The 24,295-nt window shown below is 30.2% G+C and overlaps 1 protein-coding gene and 1 long non-coding RNA gene across 2 annotated transcripts in view; one reads left to right on the top strand and one right to left on the bottom strand.

The window, feature by feature from the left end:
* Window positions 1-19,080, bottom strand: part of LOC129911550 (integral membrane protein DGCR2/IDD) — a 49,002-nt gene extending 29,922 nt beyond the window's left edge. The window contains exon 1 of the mRNA XM_055989385.1: window positions 17,839-19,080. Within this exon, the coding sequence (XP_055845360.1) occupies window positions 17,839-17,902 (64 nt within the window). The 5' untranslated portion in view covers window positions 17,903-19,080. The remainder of the gene's footprint in view (window positions 1-17,838) is intronic.
* Window positions 8,921-11,054, top strand: LOC129911551 (uncharacterized). Its single transcript, XR_008771655.1, has 2 exons — window positions 8,921-9,698; window positions 10,806-11,054. It is a non-coding gene; the product is annotated as an uncharacterized LOC129911551 (long non-coding RNA).
* Window positions 19,081-24,295: the final 5,215 nt, after the last annotated feature.

Genomic DNA, 24,295 nt, shown 5'->3' with positions numbered 1-24,295 from the left:
GTGCACAGGTGTGTTTCGTAACAGAATATAACGCAACGCAAACGCTTAACCATGTAAGTGTCAACCTTTATTTCCGATACATATTATGTACAATGTACACACAAATACATATCCCAACTATATACACAAGTTGTGGCATCTATAGTGAATCTAAAACAAATGCCTTTTGAAATGCAATTAAGTTTTGCAATAATTGCATCGTGTCGTTTGATTAGGGTTGAAAGATTTTAATTAAGTGCTTTATGTTTAGGTGTCACAGCGTATTGATAATAATAATGTATTTTATGCTTTGGCGTGGAAAACTTAATCAAATGAGTTAGGTGGTTTGTAAATGTCATCACGCTTCAGAAAATTATCGCTGACTTGAAAAACAAACATTATACTAGGTAAAGGAAGTTTGCATAAATTTAATTATAATTATAATCCTCATCTGCAGCAGGAGTGCTGCAGGATGGAAATGTCAGATATATATGAATAGAAAAAGTGTGCCTTTTTGAGAGGAAATTATTGGTTAATATTTAAGGGCAAGTTTTGGAATAGTAAGAAAAAACTCTGTTTTTCTTAACTCCGAATTATGATTGTTTCACTAAAAATCACATGATTTCAAGTAGAGTAACATAAATTTAGCGTTAAATTAACGATTTCTTTGCGTTAAAACGTAAAAATTACAGTATTTTGAAAACTTTTAATATCAAACGTTAAAAGTTGTGTCTAATTACACGTTTTAAACGACTGCGGTTCCACTTTAAGTGGGTCAAAAAATCGATATTTTTTTGGACCTTGAATATCTTTGAACGGTTAGCTAAACGAAAAAGTGTACCTTTTTTGTTGAACGTTCTGTTTCCTACATACAAGAATATGTAAAGAAATTTGCGAAAAAGTCGTTTAAAGCGGAGGATCTTCTCATCAATATTAAGAGCTCATATTTGGTGAGTATGTACTATGTAAGGGAAGTGGGGGCGTGTTTAACCGTCTTAAAAACCAATAAAAAAACATCTTTTAAATAAAATAAAGTGTTTTGTTTATTCATTAATTTTAATGTTTTTTGTAGAAAATCTGTGGTCGAACTACGGCATACGTTCGTTAACGTTTTGAATATTGCTCTCTCTATTTAATCAGAAGAAAATGATAGATACGTAGTTCGACCCCTGATCATTAAAAATAAATAAAAAAATACTAAACAAGAGATAATACGTTTTGATAAAACATTTAACAAAACTGTGAACTTCTGTTGACAATAAAATCGTTTCTATCTTAAATTATGTAATCTTTTTGCAATAATCACAAACGTATGCTATATTTTCATCGGTTCCCAACTTTTATTACTAAAAAAGAAAAAGTTAAAACTTTTAAATATTTCATTTAAAAAAGTACAAATTTCTTTTCACACGAAACATGACGATTTGATGAAAAATCACAAAATTTATTATAACTTTTCCGGATTTCAACCAAACTTGCTCATATTTACAGACATAATCGATCTTAACAGAACGCATTTATTATATATTACAAGTCCTGCCAATTTAATTTTTTTTTTCATACAACATAGTACAAAAACGGTCTTGCCCCCATTTCCCCTATGTACATACGTCTAGCAATCGATTTTCCTGAGTACAAAATGAAAAAGTAGATACCTATTCGATTTTGTTGACCCACCCTAATATACAGTGACTCACAGGGAAAATGGCCCTCCTAGTCACAGTCACAATGAAAATGAACCCGCTTATGAATAACCCACTATAAAATAAAATTTTCGTTAAAATTCAGTATTTTGTAGGCAGGACTTTTATTGTTCCAAATAATCCCTTTTTAAGCTATTTTGATTGGAGATTTCGTCTTTTCGAAATTTAATTTCCAATTTTTTCCACAATTTCAATCAACCGGGATATTAGGAGGTTTTTTGATCACCCTTGGACAATAATTTCCTAACCATTCCTTGATTATTTTGGCTTATTTACTTCAAAGCACTATTCTGATAGAAATGATAAATATTTTCTATTCCAAGTTTTCTGGCACTATTTAACAATTAAAAAAAAAATGTCAACAAATTAATATCTGAACATTAGGATGTCCCTTATTTTGAACATACGATGCGACTTAATTTTTTAATGTTTTCTCACAAAATATCAAAGTTCAAATTTTGTAAATATCTATAAGGAATGTACGAAAATAGTATTTTAACTTTTTTTTAATACAATTAGTACAAATTTACTTGAAAAGATAGCTACACGGGGTAGAGTTGCTTGATATTATTTTCTGTAAATATAAAATTAAATAAGCACTTCTTAAATAATTTACATAAATATATAGTTTTCTGAATTATTATTTCGTAATTTCTTTAAAAACCTCGATTTGTAACAATCATAAAAAATAAGTGGTATTTATTTTCTTGAAGTCATTACCACATATACATTGGTTATTTCCAAAATGTTAAAATAAGCTTTACCAAAAATAATAGTAGAAAATAAACATTTTGATTTCAACGTTTCGAGGTCGAGGGTTGAAATAGTGGGTAAAACACAATTAAAGGGCTGAACGGTGAAGGTTAAAATTCACGACAAGTCTAGAGGTAGATTATTAAGAATATATAGTTGAAATTTGCTAGAGTCACGCAACTCAAGACATATTAGTCATATAAATAATGAATAGTTTGGTAGGTAGGTGGTAACATTTATCGACATAATAGAAAAAAGCATAGAAAAAATAATTTTCAAGGTGAAGAATATGTATAAAAAAAAAACAGGAAAATAATTAATGTAATGGATTTGAAGACAAAGAAAAGAAAGCAATCGCATTATTATTTTTTTTTTTTTTCAAAACTAGTGCCGGTATATTGTAAGCTTGAAACAAACAAAATAAGAAGCTTTTAATGTAGCAAATTCTATATCAAGTTAAGTTAAATAATATTTTTACAAATCTGTTGAAAGACTTAAATAAATTAAGAAATAAAAATTTTGTATTTTGAGTATGGTTTCGATTTTATCTACCTACATTTTTTAGGTCACAAATGTTATAAATTTACCCCTGTTTTAAAACCATAAACTATTTTTATTTGCTTGGTAGCACATAAAAGGTAAAGTTGTGCAAAGATTTTACTTAAATATATAAAAAATCTTTTCGATTAAATTGTTACTTTGGATATACCCAAAATGCAGGAGAGTTCCAAGGATGCAGAATGCAAATGCATCTCAATTTTAATTTTTTGATTGCATATCAACGTTATGACGAAATTTGCAAAAAATTGGTTGGGCCTTCTATGCGAAATCTAGAAAAGAGCGTAATAAACGTAATAGGAATCGAAAGAAAGGTTGTCTTTTGCCTTATTCATGAATGAAACCCAAGATTTTCTTGAAGATCTGGTTGCTGAGTTATATTTTGTTTGTGCCGGAAAAATTCATTTCAAAAAATGTCCTCCAAATTCATCAAGTTTGATATCTTCAAAAGAAATGTTGTCTTTTCTATACTACATAATTTCTCGTGGGGCCCTGTGGAAACTGAAACTTGTTCGTAAGTCTTATATGTAGATTTAGAGGCAGCTCAGATGCTCGAGCCCTCTCCAAATTCTGAAACGGCTATTTGTGTTTGTTTGAGTAAGAGCCTTAGCTGAAGTTGGGGTAGTTTTTTTTCGGATTTAAGTCCAATTCGGAATTCTTCAGATTACTTTTTTAGTATAATACGTACGTCAAATACCATCAAAAGTTCTTATGCAATCTCAATAAACACTTTTTTTTTTCAAAAATAATATACCTATTTCTCAAAGTTATTGGAAATAGAAATTTTTGATATCTCAAAATCTTAGTGGTCAACATAACTAATGGTTTCTTTCAGCAAATTGCAGTTTGGACTTCGAATTCGGATTATAAAAGCAACATATTACGAAAAAATATATATTTCGGATTAAACATCAAAACTCATTTAATTGAAAATTAGTTTTTGTTACTTTCACTTCCTGCTTTTTTCACTCATTTAGATTTTCTGATCGCATTCAATTCAATCTATTTCTGTTCGTGAATTTGGTGCCTTTTTCAATGAATCTGTAATTTTTGGACTGGACAAAATATTATCAAAACTTATGTGTGTCTCCTTATTTTTTCTTTTGAATTCTTCTCTTTTTTCCATTAAAATTGCCAATAATTTAACTTCAGAAACAAAATAAAAATGGATGATCCTTCAGCTTTGACAGTTCGAAGCAATTTCGAAGTTTTCGAAATCGATCGAAATGAAGAATATGAAATTTTATTTCACGTGAAATTATTCACTTTCGGTCGAATTGCGGAACATGGGTGTTTACCTATATCAAAAACGGTGATGAGTATAGCTCAAAAACTACACCGTGATAGGAATAAATCTGTAAACAGTTTTGAATTCAGCACATGACAAAGTTCAAACAAAGTAAAGTGTTTTTTAAGGAAGACTCAACTTCTTCCTGTTTGTGTAAAATGTTTGGGACACAAGAACTTTGAAAACAGGAGACAGTAGTACGAAGCTGTCGACACGTCGAGAGCAGTATACCACTTTCAGTACCGCAGCACAGCGCATCACTCTCGATCAAAGATGGATAAATTAGAGAGAAAAATTTTTCGTACCCCTCTAAAAAATGTTTGAAAAATTTTCCAACCCCCTCTAAATATTTTTATGGATACGCCACTTCTCCCAGCGTGTATTCAAATCCTGTAAAATCTTCGCTAAAGGTTAAGAAAACGAACATTAACCAGAATATTGGAGTGAAATCACAAATGCCGGAAGTTTTAAGCAACAACAATAGAGAAGCATAAGAATTTGCAGCCAACCTTGATGGTAACTTCATGCCTGCTGTAAAAACTAAAATGTGTTTAATTTTGACAGTCGCTGATAAAAACAGCTCAGGTGACTGGATCAGAAACTATTGTTTAGAACCACACCAGGCTGCCAATAGTGGCTATCTTATATACTTTTAAGTGATTTCCAGTCTCTTAGTCAATCGTTATGCTATAGGTCTTAGAAATACCAGCAACCATCTTCCAAAGATGTTAATAAAGAAGGTTTTTTGTTTTTACAATTCCCACTTGAACCACACAAGCTGTTGTTTTGTTTTGCACATTTTTCTTTTCCATTAACCTTTAAAATCTCAACTCGACAAGCCTTGAGTCTTTAGTTATTTTTTTTTTCAATTTCAAAGAAATGAACATTTACAAGCCAACCAACTTATTTATAGATGGTTGGTTTAGTTCCTTGAATTATTAAACAGTTTCGTAATTTTCCATCAAATTAACCTGATACAATGGTCTGTTGTTTTAAGAAGTAAAACACCAAAAGTTCAAAAACTTTCAGGTTCAGTCATTATAAATCACTTTTCTAATGTAGTACCTACTTATAAACATAGTATAACCATCAAGATATAAAGCTTTGAAATAAAATATAATCAAAATAAAATGCCATAGTAACTATATTATTTTCGCGTTCTTTGAACTTAGTATTTTTCCTTATAAAGAAAACCTTCTTTGGTGTGAAGTTATCCTTACAGAGAAGAGAGGCATTAACATAGAAACAAAAAATCAGGAACAATACAATGCAATAATAATAAGAATAACAATAATTATACTTGAATAAGAAAGTGTAAAGAAAAAAAGAAATTCTTTTCATTCATCCAGCACGTTCTTAGAAACAATATAAATAACAGACGAAAAGCTGTCTTGACATACAAAAAGCATTCACAGCAGCAACAAAATTTCCGCACCCTTAGATATGAACATCAACTACGTACTACGCGCGTGATAGAATTCGTGATTTGAATTTTGAAACGAATTATCACATCTGCTTTTTTTTCCTTTTTTTTGGTATCATCAGGAAAATAGGCAGTAAGAAAGCACAAAGAAAAAACTATTAATGTAGTGTAAAGCTTAGAAGTGTGATTTTTTTTTTTGCTAACAAGAGACTGCTTTTGAATTCTTGAAAAGAATTGTTTGAAAGAAAACCCCTAAGGCAAGGTAATAACCTCCTTTAAGCTGAACAAAAATCTATATTTCCTACTTTTTGGATAGAGATCAAACCACTATAAGTATCAAAGACTTTACCATGAGACAAACTTATGCACTATAAGCTTTAAAAATAGTTCCCCAGAATAATGTCTTATGCTTAAAAGATTTGTTATAAAAGTTTATTAAGTGCTCGAGGCTAGCTTTTTGAGAGTTAACGAAGAAATCGTTCGTAAATTGAGAACATTGTTGGAAAAGTTACTTTTTGGGTGAACGCAGTTTTACCAGCTATATACTTTTGCTTAACCTCAACAAACTGCAAGCAAGTATTCGACAAAGTACAATGGGTAAACCAAAACCTTGACGGAAGGTTGAATTTTTGATTATTTTGAAAAGTAAATGCGGTAGTCAGCGAGAAGTTAGTCCCATGTGGATTTATTCACAACATCACGTTAATTTTGACTTGAGCTGGTAGCTTCATGAAGTAACTAAAAGGCAGGGCTAGGTTGTACGTTTTGACTTATATATTTTGAAACGATATTTCGTAATAAAGTTCCAAATCTATTAAGTAGTGAGCAGTTTGATATCTGGTTTAATTAATATTTCTGTGATGTTTCAACTTTGTATAAGAAAGAAACCGACAAGACCTTTCTCATTCGGTTATTGGGTTTTCTCTTTTTAATAACCAGAATACTGAAATCCAAGACAGACAGAAGGCAGACTTAAAGCTCAGCAGCTTAAAAATGTTAATAGGCAGTTTTAATATGAACACGATATGCGACAACGCCCCCGGGCCTTAGGGGAGGGCGTTCCAATAATAATAACACGGTGTAACACTCAAAATATACGCGGGCGGAGACCTATCAGGTTTTGTAGAGCTAGTCGCACTGAATACGAAACGGTATTTGAAAATCCCCTAACACCCCCAAAATCTGGAGTTACGGGCAAAAAACGGTTTTTTGGACCTTCACCCATTGAAAAAATTCTAGCTTCGACAATTTTTTACCCATTTTCGATTTTTTTACAGTTTCTGATAGAAGATAAATATACCTTTTTAACAATGTATAAAACATGTAACTCGGTTAAACCACTTAGAATTTATAAGATGTCAAAGTTCAAAAATTCAATTTTTTTTGTCATTTGCCCAACTTCGGCATCAATTTAAAGTATATGTTTTCAAGACAACATGCTATTTAAAAAATATATTCTAAAACTATATCTATTTCCCAATTGATCGAGGTATTTTTTATGAAAATCACTTCAAAATTGGCTTAGAAAAAAAAATTTTTCGATTTCAACCCAGATACAGAAATTGGAACTTTTAGGTATAGAACAAAAATGTTGTTTCGGCACGTAGTAGGATAAGTTGTGCGCCAGGATTTGATGAAGGTTTTTTGTAGAGGAGCTCAATACAAACATTTTTTTTCTTTGGAAGGGGGGTCTATCTCCCCCTGTTTAGGTGGGAGGGGCATTTTTCTAAAAAAAAATTATCAAAATAAAAAAAAATTATTAAAAAACAACGGCAACACTTACAGTAATAAATGATACCATTTCCAAAAGGCAAAATTGTGCATTTGATTCTAATTTTTAAATCAATATAATATTCCCAATAGTTTTTGAAATAAGAGATTTCAAAGTTAAAAATAGGGGAAAATTTTTTTTTTTTAAACTCATTTTATATTATTTTTGTCCAGACTGTGAATTTTAGTAAATAAATTACTTAAACAGAAAACTGCCTCAATTGATTCCTTATCGAACCGTGAAAACTATATGTTTCTATGTCTTCTAGTTTTTGAGAAAATTGAAAAATTATTTTATCAGATTTTTCTTTTTTCAAAATATTTTTTGTTTTTATTTGTTTTTATTTTTCAATTTTCTCAAAAACTAGAAGACATAGAAACATATAGTTTTCACGGTTCGATAAGGAATCAATTGAGGCAGTTTTCTGTTTAAGTAATTTATTTACTAAAATTCACAGTCTGGACAAAAATAATATAAAATGAGTTTAAAAAAAAAAAATTTTCCCCTATTTTTAACTTTGAAATCTCTTATTTCAAAAACTATTGGGAATATTATATTGATTTAAAAATTAGAATCAAATGCACAATTTTGCCTTTTGGAAATGGTATCATTTATTACTGTAAGTGTTGCCGTTGTTTTTTAATAATTTTTTTTTATTTTGATAATTTTTTTTTAGAAAAATGCCCCTCCCACCTAAACAGGGGGAGATAGACCCCCCTTCCAAAGAAAAAAAATGTTTGTATTGAGCTCCTCTACAAAAAACCTTCATCAAATCCTGGCGCACAACTTATCCTACTACGTGCCGAAACAACATTTTTGTTCTATACCTAAAAGTTCCAATTTCTGTATCTGGGTTGAAATCGAAAAATTTTTTTTTCTAAGCCAATTTTGAAGTGATTTTCATAAAAAATACCTCGATCAATTGGGAAATAGATATAGTTTTAGAATATATTTTTTAAATAGCATGTTGTCTTGAAAACATATACTTTAAATTGATGCCGAAGTTGGGCAAATGACAAAAAAAATTGAATTTTTGAACTTTGACATCTTATAAATTCTAAGTGGTTTAACCGAGTTACATGTTTTATACATTGTTAAAAAGGTATATTTATCTTTTATCAGAAACTGTAAAAAAATCGAAAATGGGTAAAAAATTGTCGAAGCTAGAATTTTTTCAATGGGTGAAGGTCCAAAAAACCGTTTTTTGCCCGTAACTCCAGATTTTGGGGGTGTTAGGGGATTTTCAAATACCGTTTCGTATTCAGTGCGACTAGCTCTACAAAACCTGATAGGTCTCCGCCCGCGTATATTTTAAAACCTCATTTTTGTAACACCGTGTAATTAATTACACTGGATTGCAAAATTTATCTTTCTATCTTTTCTCCTTTAAATAATTTTTTAAAATTATGAAAGATTTGACTTTCCTGAATCTAAAATCAGCACACTAAAATCCATTAGAAAAGTATACTTTTGTTCTTGTGACAAAAATATATGAATTTTTAAAAATCATTTTCCTTATGGTAAGATATGCTTAACCGACTAAACTCACTTTAATTTTGATATCTCGGAGAAGAAGAGAGATATTGAGGAGATTGAAACTGAATTTAAAAGAAAAAAAAAACAACTTTTATAAGCCGCAAATATTTTAATTAAAAAAGACTACCTTATGCCAAAATATTGCTTCGAAAACAGCCAAAAATGGGTTTTTGAGATTGAATCGGGCATTAGGCCCGGTGCACACATGCGATTTTTAACGCTTGATGACGCAGCCGTTTGAATTCACAGGAATTACATACGTGCGGTAGAGCAGCGGTGTTTTGGGAATCTGCCTAGTTTTTTTTCTCGCAGGAAGCATTACAGCAGAAGTGTTTGCATACTCAATTTAATTGTGAGGAATGCAAGAATCAAACAACTTCTTCCAGTATCCAAGTTGATTGAGGACCCCTTCCACTTGCATGCGCCATCTAAGACGAGGTCTTCGTTTACTTCGCGACACTCTGGGTTGGAGACAAAAACTTTCCGGGCCGAAACAGTGTTTTCCATGCGCTCTACATAACTTAGCTATTTCAGTCGCTGCCTCTTTGCTTGTTTAGCTAGGTTATTGTTCTTGTGCAATTCAGATTGATCCAAAAATTGCTCGAAGAATTTTTCTCTGGTAAAAATCTACAAATTCCATGCCCTTGCGTCATATAGCAGAACTGGGATGAAAAGAGTGTTGTACATGTACAGTAGGGTGTCCGTTATTTCCCAAAGTGATGTTTTCGATGGAGACACCCCCTAGATCGAAAGCTTAGGGCCTAAATAAGAGGAATTTAGCAAAAAAAAAAATGTTTGGAGGTCATTAACCCGTGCCTCTAGGGTCATACTTTCCCCATACAAATTTGTATGGGAAATTTTTAACTCATACATAAAATTTTTTTCTCTCGAGTTAAATCATATTTTTTTTTTAATGTTTAATAATTCTGGTTGGAAAACAGTTACTTTAAAAGATCACATTCAAAATTTCCCGTTAAAAATTTGTTTTATATTTTATTTCGGTTTTTGAAATTATTAGCTGTTTTCGTAGTTTTTGCTTTCACCTATCACACAATTTTAAATGCAGTTTTATTGGTTTTTAATTCTTTTCAAATATTGCATTCAAAAATTTGTGAATAAATCAAAAATTTCAATTTTTTGAAAATTTTTTTTTGAAATTTTTGCCGTTTTTATACGTTTAAATTTATTTTTTTCGAACTACAAAAGATATGTTAACAACATTTTTATTGAATTTGTTTAAAAATTATAAATTACATCAAAAAAGTTGCAAACAAGAAAGGGTAAAGTATTTGATAATATTTATTTATTATAAAAACGGCAAAAATTTCAAAAAAAAATTTCAAAAAATTGAAGTTTTTCATTTATTCACAAATTTTTGAATGCAATATTTGAAAAGAATTAAAAACCAATAAAACTGCATTTAAAATTGTGTTATATGGGAAAGCAAAAACTACGAAAACAGCTAATATTTTCAAAAACCGAAATAAAATATAAAAAAAATGTTTAACGGGAAATTTTGAATGTGATCTTTTAAAGTAACTGTTTTCCAACCAGAATTATCAAACATTAAAAAAAAATATGATTTAACTCGAGAGAAAAAAAATTTTATGTATGAGTTAAAAATTTCCCATACAAGTTTGTATGGGGAAAGTATGACCCTAGAGGCACGGGTTAATGACCTTTAAAAAATTTTTTTTTGCTAAATTCAACTTATTTAGGTCCTAAACGTTCGATCTAGGGGGTGTCTCCCCCGAAAACATCACTTTGGGAAATAACGGACACCCTAATGTACAGTGACACTTTAGTTACACAATAGAGGAAAGAGGACTCTTTTGGTTTTTTTTGCCTTCTCAGGTCAAAGAAGCAGTGGCTTACAAAATTTAAGCGCTGGTATTGCCTGTGATTTATAACGGACCTTAGGTAGACAATATCTTTCATTACTGGAAGTTATGGCTGTGAATATCGTCAGCATATGTAGGTATGAATTTGGAAAGATGGTACCTCTGATATTGACGTTAGAGTTGTGTATCATTCTTTCAAGGATGGCGTTAAAAAAGTCACATCACAGTGCATCACATTGTCTAAACTTTAATAACATCAAAAGTATTGAAGAGGTCATTGCCAACAGTGAAGGAACAACGTGGACTGTCTATTTTCATCCTGCACACACAAACGAGCTTGGCAGGGATATTGATCCTTACAGCTGGTCTCTGCAGATACTGTACTTTCAAAAAGATTGATATTGGAATTGACAGATATTTTAAATATATAAAAGTCACATATACAAACGAAAAATGTAAATAATCTGCAATTTGAGACGTTTAAAAATCAAAACCGTGAAATTCGATGTTTGAGAAATAATTCACCAAAAATCAGTAGGAAAGGTTTCTCAAAAAATGTTTATGTTTTTGAGAGCAGAAATAAAATAATTTTACACGTATCAGCCAAATTTTGTATTTAACTTAGTTTTTGGACAGAGGCCAAAGTTTTTTTAAGAAAAATTAGAGATTTTTACATTACAATACACTGTTTAAAAATATTTTTCTAGTCGCCTAATACGTTTTGTAGGGCATTATTGAATATACTAAAACTGCTAACTTTGTTTTTTTTCAGTATAAATCCAAAATCTGGATTTAGGGACAAAAACGGTTTCTTAGAGCTTCAGACCTTGCAAATACTCTAGCTCTAGGGCTATTGGTCGTTTGGTGGTTTAGAGAATCCTAGATGATTTCTTGATGGCCCAGATGGTCCTAGCGTCGATGAATGTTCGAGATGAGGGAATCGCGTACTAGAAATTAAAAAAATATTGTACTCCGCAGCGTTGTTAATTAGGCTTAATTCCTTATCGGGCGTGGTGTCGTGCCGGTTATGCTTTCTAACTCTATTTGCAAAAATGCTTTCTCTTCTTATCTTCTCATTCAAAATTACAATCACCCAAGGCAGTTCAAATTTCATAGTTTTTCATGAATGAGCTCATAAGAACTATTTATGTTTTATGGTATCGTATTTCTTATCTGAGGGAGCTTAAAACAAGTGCATAAACTTATAGTTTACTTCTTCAAATACAGGCTGTATGAGAGAGTAAGAAACGGTAACCTTTAATACTTCGAAAATAAATTGTATGTCGTAAAAAAATATTAATTTCTTTGTCGTAAGTTTATGTTCAAAGATTGTGCTTAGAGGGAAAAAAACTTGGTTAAAAATCCACAAAAATGCACAGAATGTCTAAATCTAAAATTCAAATACTCGTAAAGGTATGTTAAACTTAAAAATGAATTCTTCTTCAATGAAATAATATAATTGATATTTAAGTGTAAATTTCTTCCTTTCGTTTCAAACGCTGCATTAATAACATTGTGATGATAAATCAACTATACCTTTTAAATTTAACTGAAGCGTATTATTTTTTGCTTTTGAAACGATTTTAAATTTATTCTTGGCGGAGGAAATACTTAATCAGTTTAAAATAATGTCCTTTACTGAACCAAGACCAAAGACAGCGAAACGAAGAATAATCCGCAATTAATTTTCTTTTAGTTTTGTTAAAGTTTATCATTATTTGTAGATACTCGGGGCACATTAAGTGTAATCAAAACTCTTTGGACTTTTTTCATTTCTTTCAATCATCTTGATTTTAAAGATTTTTTTTTTTTTGTAAACGAAATCATTGATATTTCTCGTTACCCAAATATGATAGTTGGTATAGAATATAGATCCTTGAAATTTGAACAATTTCCTCAATAATTACATTCGAAAATAAAGTTCAATAATGGAACTTTAAAAGCAAGCAAATATGACCTATATTTACTTACAAAACTTACGAATAAAGTGCATCTCAACAAAAAAAAAATAATGAAATGTTACGTATACGCCACAGTGACTCCATTCGATTACTATTTTCTGTTTGAAAGACATAATTATAATTTTGTTTTTTGAAGAATCGATGGATGACGAAAAAATAAAAACAAATAAAAAGGAGACCAATCGAAAAATAACAGCAATGCAGGAACCTTTATGTTAAATGAGCACGTGAAATGCGTGATTCATAATTTATTAAGAAGAGAGGAAAATTTTCTCCTTGCAGATAAACACCAGTTCAATTATATATTTTTTAAAAATTCTTTTTGCTTCTGGTGTTGAAGGTTTATTTTTCGTTGGCATTAATATTTACTCTGAATAACTTACGGGCTGTGTTTAAAGTGTCAAGTCGATTTTAAAGGAGGGTTATCGATTAATTAATAATTATCTTCGGGATATGCGATTATGTGTGAAGAAGTTTATTTAATTTACTGTCACAAAATATAAAATTCTTCATATTTGTTGATGCTGTTTTTTTTTTCTTCAAATTGCCAATTGACATTTTCTTTTAATTTTGTTAACATGGTCCTTTGAATTGTGTGGATGGTTCTGATGTAATTGTTCTTACTCTAAGCTTTTGGGGTGCTGGACACGAATTTTATGTTTTCCAACAATATTCCTCACGGCAACCATTAGAATTAACTGAAAAAGTGAGGATAAAAAATTCTTTTTGTTCTTGTTCTGGACTTGAACAAAAAATTGATATTAATTAAAATTTATTTTGAACTCGAATTTTCTCGAAAATTGAAAACTTGTCACTTGTTGTTACCAATGCATTGGAAGCGATACATAGGCTTTTAGAGCAAGAAAGAGGGTTTCAGAGCAAAAAATAATGAAATGTTACGTATACGCCACAGTGATACCATTCGATTTCTATTTTCTGTGGAAAGATTAATATTCATATGGGTTTAAAGCTTCTGTTTTATGTTTTTGAATACTATTCTGATTACATAGCCACACAAAAAAAATAAAAGTTCTGACCTGGGGTTGCGACTAGGTTTTTCATATATGTAGTTTTTGGGTCGCTGAAACCGAATCCGAAGTCTATTTTTTTCTCTGATCTGGATGTGCGAATATGTTAACCATAAAGTTTTTGGGTCGCTGAATCCAGATTCGAAGTCAGTTTTGCCCTATCACGTCAGGTTTTTAAGATATCCTCAAAAAATGTCAAAATAAATAAAAACAAAATTTCTTATTTGGGGTTGCGACTAGGTTTTTCATATAGTTTTTGGGTCGCTTAAACCGAATCCGAAGTCTATTTTGCCGTATCACGTAAGGTTTTTGAGTTTAGACATTTTTTGAGGATATTTCCAAAACCTGACGTAATACGGCAAAATAGACTTCGGATTAGTTTAAGCGACCCAAAAACTATATGAAAACCCTAGTCGCAACCCCAGGTCAGAACTTTTATTTTTTTTTTGTGCGGCTGTGTTATCTTTGTTCAAAATATGCGATTTTGTTTAAATGTTAAAATATTCCATTTTTAAGTCTATTATTTTTAATGGGAAATCTAACTTCCTACAAAAAGTGCTTCCAGTAAGATATTGGATCTATTCAAAAAAACAATTTACAAGCGATCAGTGTGACCATTCTCTCAGAATTTAGTCGAGTGAAAAACAACTTAAAAGCAATTTTCAAATTGTTTTTATTTAACTATTTTTCGAGTGAATGAGTCGAAGATGACAATTTTAAAATACTAGGGATTTTTAAGAAAAAAGCATAGTTAAATCAATGTTGTTTCAACTTTGAAAAAAACTGCTTATTTAAAAAAAAAACAAACAGGCATTGGATAACTAGCGGATTGCGGTTTTTTTTCCAGTTATCTCCTACCAGAACTGAATTGGAGGACAAATTGTGATTTTAGCACGTTCAGGTCGTACCGATTCAAATCAACTGGCAGGCCCAAGTTTATATAACAATTTGTGATAACAAAAACGTCAGTCAGGAGGTTTGAAACGTTTTGCGTGCGGGATCAATTTTAGCGAAGAAAATTTGTTCCGATTCCATAACCATTTAAAAATCTGCTCTCTTTCTGGGCTTTTATGATTTCTTACAGAAGAAACTTCTTTTCGAAAAAAATTTTGATAGTTAAAATTTTAGATAGTTAAAAGATCTACAATTCCTATAAATGGAAATTATATTCCGATTTTCATACAATTTTATGAAAATAAATATTTATGGGTTTTATGTAGGTTTTAATTTTATTTGCACCAAAAAAAAATACGATTTTTTTTATCAATGTTGGTGAATAAAAATTTTTTAGTCTAAACTTTTAATAAAACATTAAAACATAAAACTTCTATTTGAAGATCGTTTACAAAATTAAAAATAGGAAAATATTGTCAAAAATTAAAAATAAAATAAAAAAAATTGTTTTCGAAAATTTCAAAACTGATAGTAAAAAAAAATTATTATAAAGAAGGCTCTCATACATTTTTCTTATGCCAGGGATGCTAAAACCTACCTATTTAAAAAAATTCAATAAAATCTGTACTTATTTATAAAATGAGCATGTATGTATTTCTTTTGGAGTTGAGGTCACTTGAACTTTAACATTGAATTATATTCAATCGCTCCACTTTAAAAAAAAAGTGATTTTTTATTATTTTTGTTATATTTTCTTCGTTAATTTTTACAATAGGGTCAAACTTCCTGATTCGTTCTTGATGTGCACATATTTTTTTAAAATAAATTATTTCAAAAAAAAATTTTTCCACATTTCGCATGAAAAAAAACTACAAATTTCAATCTTTTTTTGCATAACCGATATGAAAATAATTTCTTCCCATATTGTAGAAAATGAATTAAAAACTGAAATTCAGTTCGTATTCGTATGTATTCGTTACTAAAATGCGGGTATTTACTTCTGTAACGAGTAACGAAACGTTACTTTCTAAACAGTATCGTTACTCGTATGTTTCGTTACTGGGTACTGAAGTAACGAAAAATGCGATATACGAAGCATACGAGTAACGACCCCATTCCAATTTCAGTACTAAATCATTATGAGATACGAAACGAAGTGATACACTCAATTTGTCGCATTTATAGCATCTCGTATCGATATCGTAACCGTATTCGGAATCGGAATGCTAACTCCAGATAATTATGTGGAGATTACTTTTGTCTCGATAAAAGCAGTAGTGCCAAGATATCGTTGTGTTATCGATAATTATTTATACAGAAATATCAAAAGAGACGCTTTAGTATTTTCTCTATGTGGCCGAAATATACCCATTGTTTTTTCAAAAAAATTGTTTATTTTCAGTGCAAAATTTTCAACTAAAAAAAACAGAGAAAACGAGGTTTGAAAATCACTCTCAATAGAAAAAAAAATGAAAAATTGTTCTAAAGAATTGTGATAAGATTACTGAACGAATATAAACAAAAAATTACCAAAGTTTTGTGGAAAAATTAGGAAAAAAATAAAAAAAAAGTTTCCACGTTTGATTAAAAAAAAAAATCGAAAAAAAATCAGTATAGCTACCTTCAAGCTCTTATAACATGAGAACACCTCTACTTAAATTAATGTTTATGGCTTTAAAATGTAGCTTAGACTATACAAATTGTTTTTGCTTTTTTTCTAAAAAAAATGTTTACACCATTATACCAACGTACGAAACATAGGTACTTTAAATACCAAACATACGAAACGTATCAAATACATGAAATATACGAAACATACGAAGCATGCGAAAGTAACGAAACATACGAAACATAGGAAACACACGAAACATACGAAATATACGAAGCATACGAAAGTAACGAGTAACGATATTATTGATGCGGGCACTAGTATCAAAAGTAACGTATACATGCGGGTACTCATTTTGTCGTTACTTTTACTGCCCTAGCTATCAGCCAATGCAGGCTCAGCCATTCTGCAGCCTGAATACAGGGTTAAAAATTTTGGTGTAGATTCTACGAAAATTTTGGTGTAGATTCTACGAAAATTTGGGTTATATGTGAGGCAACACCAAAATTGTATATAAACTTAATACTTTGATTGCATATATTTTTGAGTCTAATTCAAAATTTACAAAAGTTTTTGTAATAGAAATCAAGGACTTATTGCTCAATTTAAAGTTTATGTTTATTATAATGATATTTTTTTTTTTTTATTATTTTTTTATTATATTAAGTATTTTCTTTCTTACTTCTTAAAAATCCAGACACAAAAAAATGTATTTCTTTTTAAAAATGGCTTCCATTTTCGTTTACGGTTTTAATACAGTTTGACTAAAATTTGATTTTCTTGTATTAAAAAAAAAGAAGACGAGTATTTTATTTCAATTCTTAACCAGAAAAAGTTATAATTTAGGTGCAAAGGAATTATTTAGTTTTAATAAGTTTATATTTCAATACTTTTGATAACATTTTAATGTTTTGCATTTGAAACTACAACATTTTAATTTTTTGTATTTGAAATTAATAAAAACAAATTATTAAAAAACTGTGTAATAAAATCGAATTATTACAAACTAATAATTTTTGTTTTGAAAAAGGCTTCTATTAAAAAACTATGACAGAATTTTTAACCGTGTAGCAACAAATTTACATAAAAATGGCTATTAAACAGTTCATTCCATATATGAGCATTGAAAATTATTTCTTGAATTAAAATAAAACTACTAAGAAAATTGTTTTAAGAGAGAAAAATATAAAACACGCCTTTTTAACATAGTGACAGAATACTTTGGGGGTAGTTTCTTGGAAAGCATTTTTTTCAACCTCTTTCCCGTTCTAAAAAATCCATTTAAAACTTTAGTTTTTTTCAATTGACTTTTTATGTTACAAAAGAAAAAGTTTCAAAACTTTTAAGAATTAATTAACAACTCCTAGAAATTTCAACTCACTAAAAAAAGTGATTGAAAAAAAAAAAAACAAAAAATAGGTTAACTCAGTAGTCACCCAACGTTTGATATAAATATTTAATTAAATGTGTTTTAAAGTAACTAAAAATACTCACCTATAAACGAGACATACACGCCGAGCACCAAAATAATAATTCTTCCTATCGAAAACATCGTCATCAGCTTGATTGTCGGATGTGGTTCGTTTTGACTGTTATATTACTATCGCACGTTAGACGACGACGACGACGAATTTCTTTTTTATTACCACCCAGCCAGCGATTATCACAGCGCGCTTCAATTAATTTAAAAAAATGTATTCACCAACCCAGCTTATGTCAATAAAACACCCTAAAAGCACTTGAATGGCGCAAATCAACGATTAAATTCTATTCATTGACGAATATACTCTATTCGCGTTTCTAGAATGAAATAGTGGTCAAACTACCCTTTTCAAAGGAAAACTCAAGTCTCGCATATACCTATACTCTGGGGTGCACTGGGAGACACAATATAAGTTTTTTTTTTTTTTTCTATTTATTTGCTCCACTTACACAAGTCGACAGTAGTTGTTATAATAGGACAGTAGGATACCCCAAACACATCATCAGTAGCGATTACAAAGACGGCGGGCAACACTATTTATGTGATAGCGAGGTAGTTGTTTGTTTAACGATTCGATTTAGGGGTAATTTATAGACTGCCGACACTTATGCGAGGCGACATGTATTATTTTTAATCCGGGCATCAATCACTGGCGACGACACGAACAACCACTGCATCACCAATCTGCATCATTATCATCATAAATATTGTGATTGTGATGGCTGATGTGAACCAAAAGCTAATAATAGGTGCGGTGTGTGCGGATGCGGATCTACTCGTATATCTATATAATCAACCTTTGTTGGTCCATAAAAAAATATAATGCACGGATACAAAAAGAGTCAAGATGGTTGAAAAGTTGGTAAGCAAAACAGGAAACCACACAATTAAAAAAAAAAGAAGAAAGAAAAACACACTAAAACGTGAGTTTTTCCAAAATGAGAATTTTTAATCACCAACCAAAAAAAAAAAAGGTTTTAAACCAAAGGACTCTTTAGCACTGCATTGGGAGAAAGCCTGGGGTGGTTTTGAGAATGAAAAAAAAAAATAATATTATTTTTTTTGGCAAATTGCAACTTGGCCTTATTAAAGCACTTGAAACCGAAACCTTTCTTGAAGGCAATAATTTTTTTTTTTTCTCTTCTAAACTCTGCGTATGTTGTATATGTACTACCTTTGGCTTCGGAAAAATGCCTGCCTGAAATCGACGACGTTTTATTCACAACTGACGAACTGAGAGAGTGAAATTATACTGCATTGTGGACGGATGTGTTTGCCGTGTTAGGGTGTCAAGTTCGTAGGTGTGCGAGAGCATTAAAGGGGGGCATTTTTAAAACTAGGAGCACTCTAGTTTCATATATAGAATCTATAATACCCAACTGTAGAACTGGTGTGCTTTTATGTGCTCCATCCGATGCTTGTGATTTAGTGGAGGTTGAGAGGTAACACGAAGAGAGCTTTTACTCCGGAAGCATCTGAAGTTTTCGCGGCAACACAACAATAACAAAGACAAATACACAACACGCATTGAAAGAGAGTGAGAGAGAGAGAGAGTGTATGGAAAGTCTCACAGGGGGTGGTGTTGGTCTTGGGGTATATGGTCGCAGGTACAATTTGGTTTATTTGAGGGTGTTGCTTTTGATATCCCTAACCTAGTGAGTGGATGCGAGCGAGAACTTTACTGCAAAGTTTTACTTTGTGTATAAGTTTGTTAGTAATTTAATCATGGCAATTTCGTTATCTTTAATAATTAAATAAAAATAGCGTTCAGTAGTGAACGCACCATTTAAAAAAAGCTTAATTGATTAAATTAATTTTTTTTTGTTAATAAACATACGATTACCGAATAAGAAGTTTGTAGATAGTGGAGTAACTGAAGCTAAAACAATGGCAATATTAGGGAACCCGGCCGAACAGCTCTGATTTTGATGATCTTTTTTTCAAACGTCGGTAATTAAAAATACTTTAAAGTTTATAGATTAAAAATTGCCGGTGTTGTCGTTTGGATTTTTTAAATTTAATTGAAGATTTTTGTGAACAAAAACATTTTTTTTTTCAAAAATTTTGCTTAAATTTCATAAATTTACTAATGCCAAAAGATTGTCTAGGCAATTAAAGGAAAACAACTATATGGGAGTTACGGACAATCTTATATCGTTTGGGCGATAAATGCAATTTCACACAAATTGACTTCAAACACAAAAAAAAATATTTAAACACAACGGCATTTTTTAAAAGCCAGAAGCTAATTCATATTTGTAATGTTAGAATTAAGTAAATTGAGGAAAGGGTTTTTGAAAAAATGGAATTTAAACTCAAATTAAAAAAAAAATATTGAAAAAATTTTAACATGCATTTTTAAAACTTTTTCGTAATATAAAATGCATTTATTTAATGAAAAAAATTAAAAAAGTATTTCATTTTCGAAGAACATTTTTTAATAGAAGTTTTGAAAAAAAATTTAACTTATTTTTTTTTTTAAGTTCAACATTTAAATATAAAGTTATTTTTTAATTGTTTAGTAACCCTTATTGTTGAAAGTTAACTAGCAAAAGTTTAAAGTTCTTATTTGCCAAAATCTTTAGGAAAATCAATTATTTCAATGCAAAAATTCAGTTTTTATCAAAAAAACCCATTGAAATTGAAGTAATGTTTAATTTTATTTTTAAAAGTGTGATATATATTACCTTTTCTGCTTCGGAATTTAACTGGTAATATTTATGGTCAAAAATTTTTTAAAAATAAATTCATATTTTATTAGAAAAAGTTTGGAAAAAAGTCGTTTCAATTTTTTTTATTAACATTTTTGTTTTTTAATTCTGAGTTTGAGGATCATTTTTTCAAAAACTCTTAATTTAATTAAGTGGATCTAAATTTAATAGATACGAATGAGCTTCTGGCTTTTTAAAAATGTATTTTAAAATATTGTATGGTGTTGCCGTTGTTTTCAAGATATTTTTTTTGTGTTTGAAGTCAGATTGTGAGAAAATTGCATTTATCGCTTAAACGATGGAAGATTGTCCCTTACTCCCTCATATTTTTTTTCCTTAAATTACCTAGAGAATCTTTTGCTATCATTTGTTTTATGAAATTTAAACAAAGAAAATGGTTTTGTTCAAAAAAAATTTAATTTTAATTAAAAAAAAATATACGGCAACATCGGCAATTTTTAATCTGTAGACTTTAAAGTATTTTTAATTACCTAGGTTTGAAAAAAAAAAATCGTCAAAATCAGAGCTGTTCGGCCGGGTTCCCTAATAATTTGCTTTAGTTACTCTACTAATTCTTTTTCAATTTTTTTAAGATCATGTAAAGATTGAACTAAACTAATATTGTAGGTCTTATCAACAATTTTAATTAAATTTTAATTATTTTTTTTTCGATAGTAGTTAATACAATTCGAGATTGTTCAGGAGTAGGTACTGGACTTATTCGTTAGGCTCATTAGTGGAGAGAGGAAATATTTAGCCGTGTTAATTTTTAATTTTAATATTTTTTTGTTACGTATACGCCGCAGTGACGGAATGGAATTGGTCAGAGTTTTACATCGATTAGTAGTTAGTAGTATTAGTAGTTGTAGCCCACTTCCAACACGTTTGTAACAGTAAATTTATTTGAGAGAAACCGTAAAAAATAACTGTTTTCCCCACCACACCCCACTTCTAGTCTATAAGTCCTTAATTACCTCTTCACTCATTTCCTGCTGATATATTTCATTTTTCAAAAATATTTTGCACTTGTCTATTTCATCGATATTCGCTACTCGAGTTAAAAAAGTGTTAGAAGGGAATTCATAGATTTAAATCAAGAAGAAATTTTTCTTAACTTAAGCACTAGCATTAACAACTGAAGCATAAGCTCAAGTGAAGTCTTTTTTAACAACAAGTATAGAACGGTCACTTAACCCTCTACTGCATGAATTAATATTAGCGGACGAAAAAATTAAAAAATGCTTTACATGGGTTCTTTGGGTTGTTTCAAAACGGTTTTCATTAAAAAAATTTGTTTAAATTAATTTGTTTAAAAAATTTGTTTATAAGCCAAATTTGGCTTCGTATGCATTAAGAGGTAAGAAATCTTACAAATTTTATTTATTCAGATTATGTAAAAAATACAATTAAAAACATCAAAAGATAAATATTTATCATTTAAAAACAAAATAAAGTAAAAAAAATACATTGTATTACAAAAGGTTACGAATTAATTCAAATTTGGCTCATTTTAAGACATGGAACCGAGAAAAGCAATTTGTTTTCGTCCGTTTTAAACATTTCTTCTGGTTCACATTCTTTCCACTGTCGAAGTTAGTCTTGCTCCAACATTTTCACCCACTCCCAGATCTTACAAAAACTATAAAGTAATAAAATTATTGAAAAATATTATTGGTGAGCCCCCCTCCCCCTAAAATTTTAAAGGTTACGCCGCTGGAAATGGGGTTAACATGAGAAAAATGTCTCTAAAGGCGAAGGGGCTCCATTTCTGAAGCAAAACATAACTTCCAAGCAAAATAACAATGTAAAGAAACAAAATTTTCCAACAAAAAAATTTAACAAATTGTGTAGATTTACAACCCCTTAATGCATACGAAGCCAAATATGGCTTCCGTACTTTTTGCCCTCCCAAGACCAGGCCAATAATTTTTTGTCAACAAAAATTGGTTCATAGCATACACAATTAGACAATCGATCAAAAATAAATTTTTAATTCCACTTTACTTTCCAAACAAACGCAGTAATTAACACTTAAAGTATGGATATATTCTACATTTTCGATTTCAATGCACACGACTGATCGACTCACCTGTGATCATAAAATACACATTTATTTTGTGTCGGACACACGAAAAAACTATCTCTATGGGTTCTCAGAAACTTAAAGAAGAGGATTGTATTTAATCTTTACCATTTTTTTGTGACAGAGAAGAGAAAAGTGCATACAAACAGACAAAACCATATTTGGCTTCGTATGCACTTAAGTAGCACAAAAGTCTAAGATACACCAAAATATTTGGTGTATTTTTTGAATATAAAAAATACACCATTTTCTCGTATAAAATAAACTCCGGTGGTTAAAAAAATATACCGATTTTGGTGTATAAATGGCACTAGTGGTATATTAAATGATCTGTTTTTGGTGAAAATTATCCCTTTGAAATTGAAAAATACACAATAAATCTATGGATAAAATACACCATTTAAATTATTCTGATTTAAAATTTGAACCAAAGTTTATTTTTTATCTCAAACAGTTTGATGAATTCTAATTCACACCATTTCTTATGAAATAAATGAAAATGAATTTTTATTCACTTTCATAATATTGCCATAAGAAACCAATGGTTAAATATGATTTTGTTTGCCAAATTTTAAAACGAAACACATTCTATCTACTAATTTTAGATGCTACCCCCTCTAAAAATCGAGCGCCTCAAAAATGTCAGTGAATTAATGATTTTTTTTTCGATTTTAAGAATCCATTTTTCAAAAATTATAATTTTTGTGTTGTTTTACATTTTTTTAAGAAAAGTTTTTTATAATGAATCGAAAAAACTAAGAATGCGGGACTATTAGGTCGATAAATATACTATTTTAATAAAATAATTAATCGCTGTCTTCTATTTTTAAATGGCGTCCATTGAAAAATATGGCGTCTCCCACATATGCATTTTGGTGAATTTTATGTCCACAGGGTGTGCTTCCTACACCAAACAGAGTGTACAAAATAAACTGTTTTGGTTGATTTCAGAATCAAATAATTTTATGCACCATTAATGGTATATTATAAAAACAACTGAATATCGGTGTATTTTTTGCACGGAATCTTAAAACAATGTTGAAATTTTGTACAGAAAAGACAGTGGTATAATTTTTATACCACTAATTTTGAGAAATACACCATATTTTTTCAATTTTCTCAATTTTACACCAAAATATTAATGAATTTACACCAATTTATACACAAGTGTGCTACTTGAGTTGATGTAAAAATGGAAAATTAAAAAGTGGAAGACCTTTCCATTAATATAAACGGCTCATATTTGGTGTGTATAATGTATATTCTAGAGGTGTCTAGCAATCGATTTTTCGGAGTGCCAAATCAAAAAAAAAGAATTTCGATTTTTTTTGACCCACCCTAATGTACATACGTTCGACATCCATGAACCGCCTTACGTTTGAGTGCTCAAACAAATTTCTTCATGTCTCCCAATGGAAATAAGCAAGGAGAGGTCTTAAAAACGCAACGTTTCGAAGTTAGCGAAGCAAGAACTCCCCGTCCGACGGGCTTACACGAGCGAAGCTAGCATGCCTACGCTGAGGGTACTTTGGTACCATGCCAAATTAGATCTTAGGGTTCCTGTGACCTTGGGTCATAAGGGTGGTAAAAGAGGTATATAGAAAGCAAATATTCGCCCATGCTCATTTTTAATTTTAATCTTTTTTGTTACGTATACACCACAGTGAACGTGAT

This window comes from Episyrphus balteatus, chromosome 2 (assembly GCF_945859705.1).
Source record: "Episyrphus balteatus chromosome 2, idEpiBalt1.1, whole genome shotgun sequence".
Lineage (NCBI taxonomy): Eukaryota > Metazoa > Arthropoda > Insecta > Diptera > Syrphidae > Episyrphus > Episyrphus balteatus.
The sequence above is the reverse complement of the archived record's forward strand: the minus strand, read 5'-3'. Positions and strand labels throughout refer to the sequence as shown.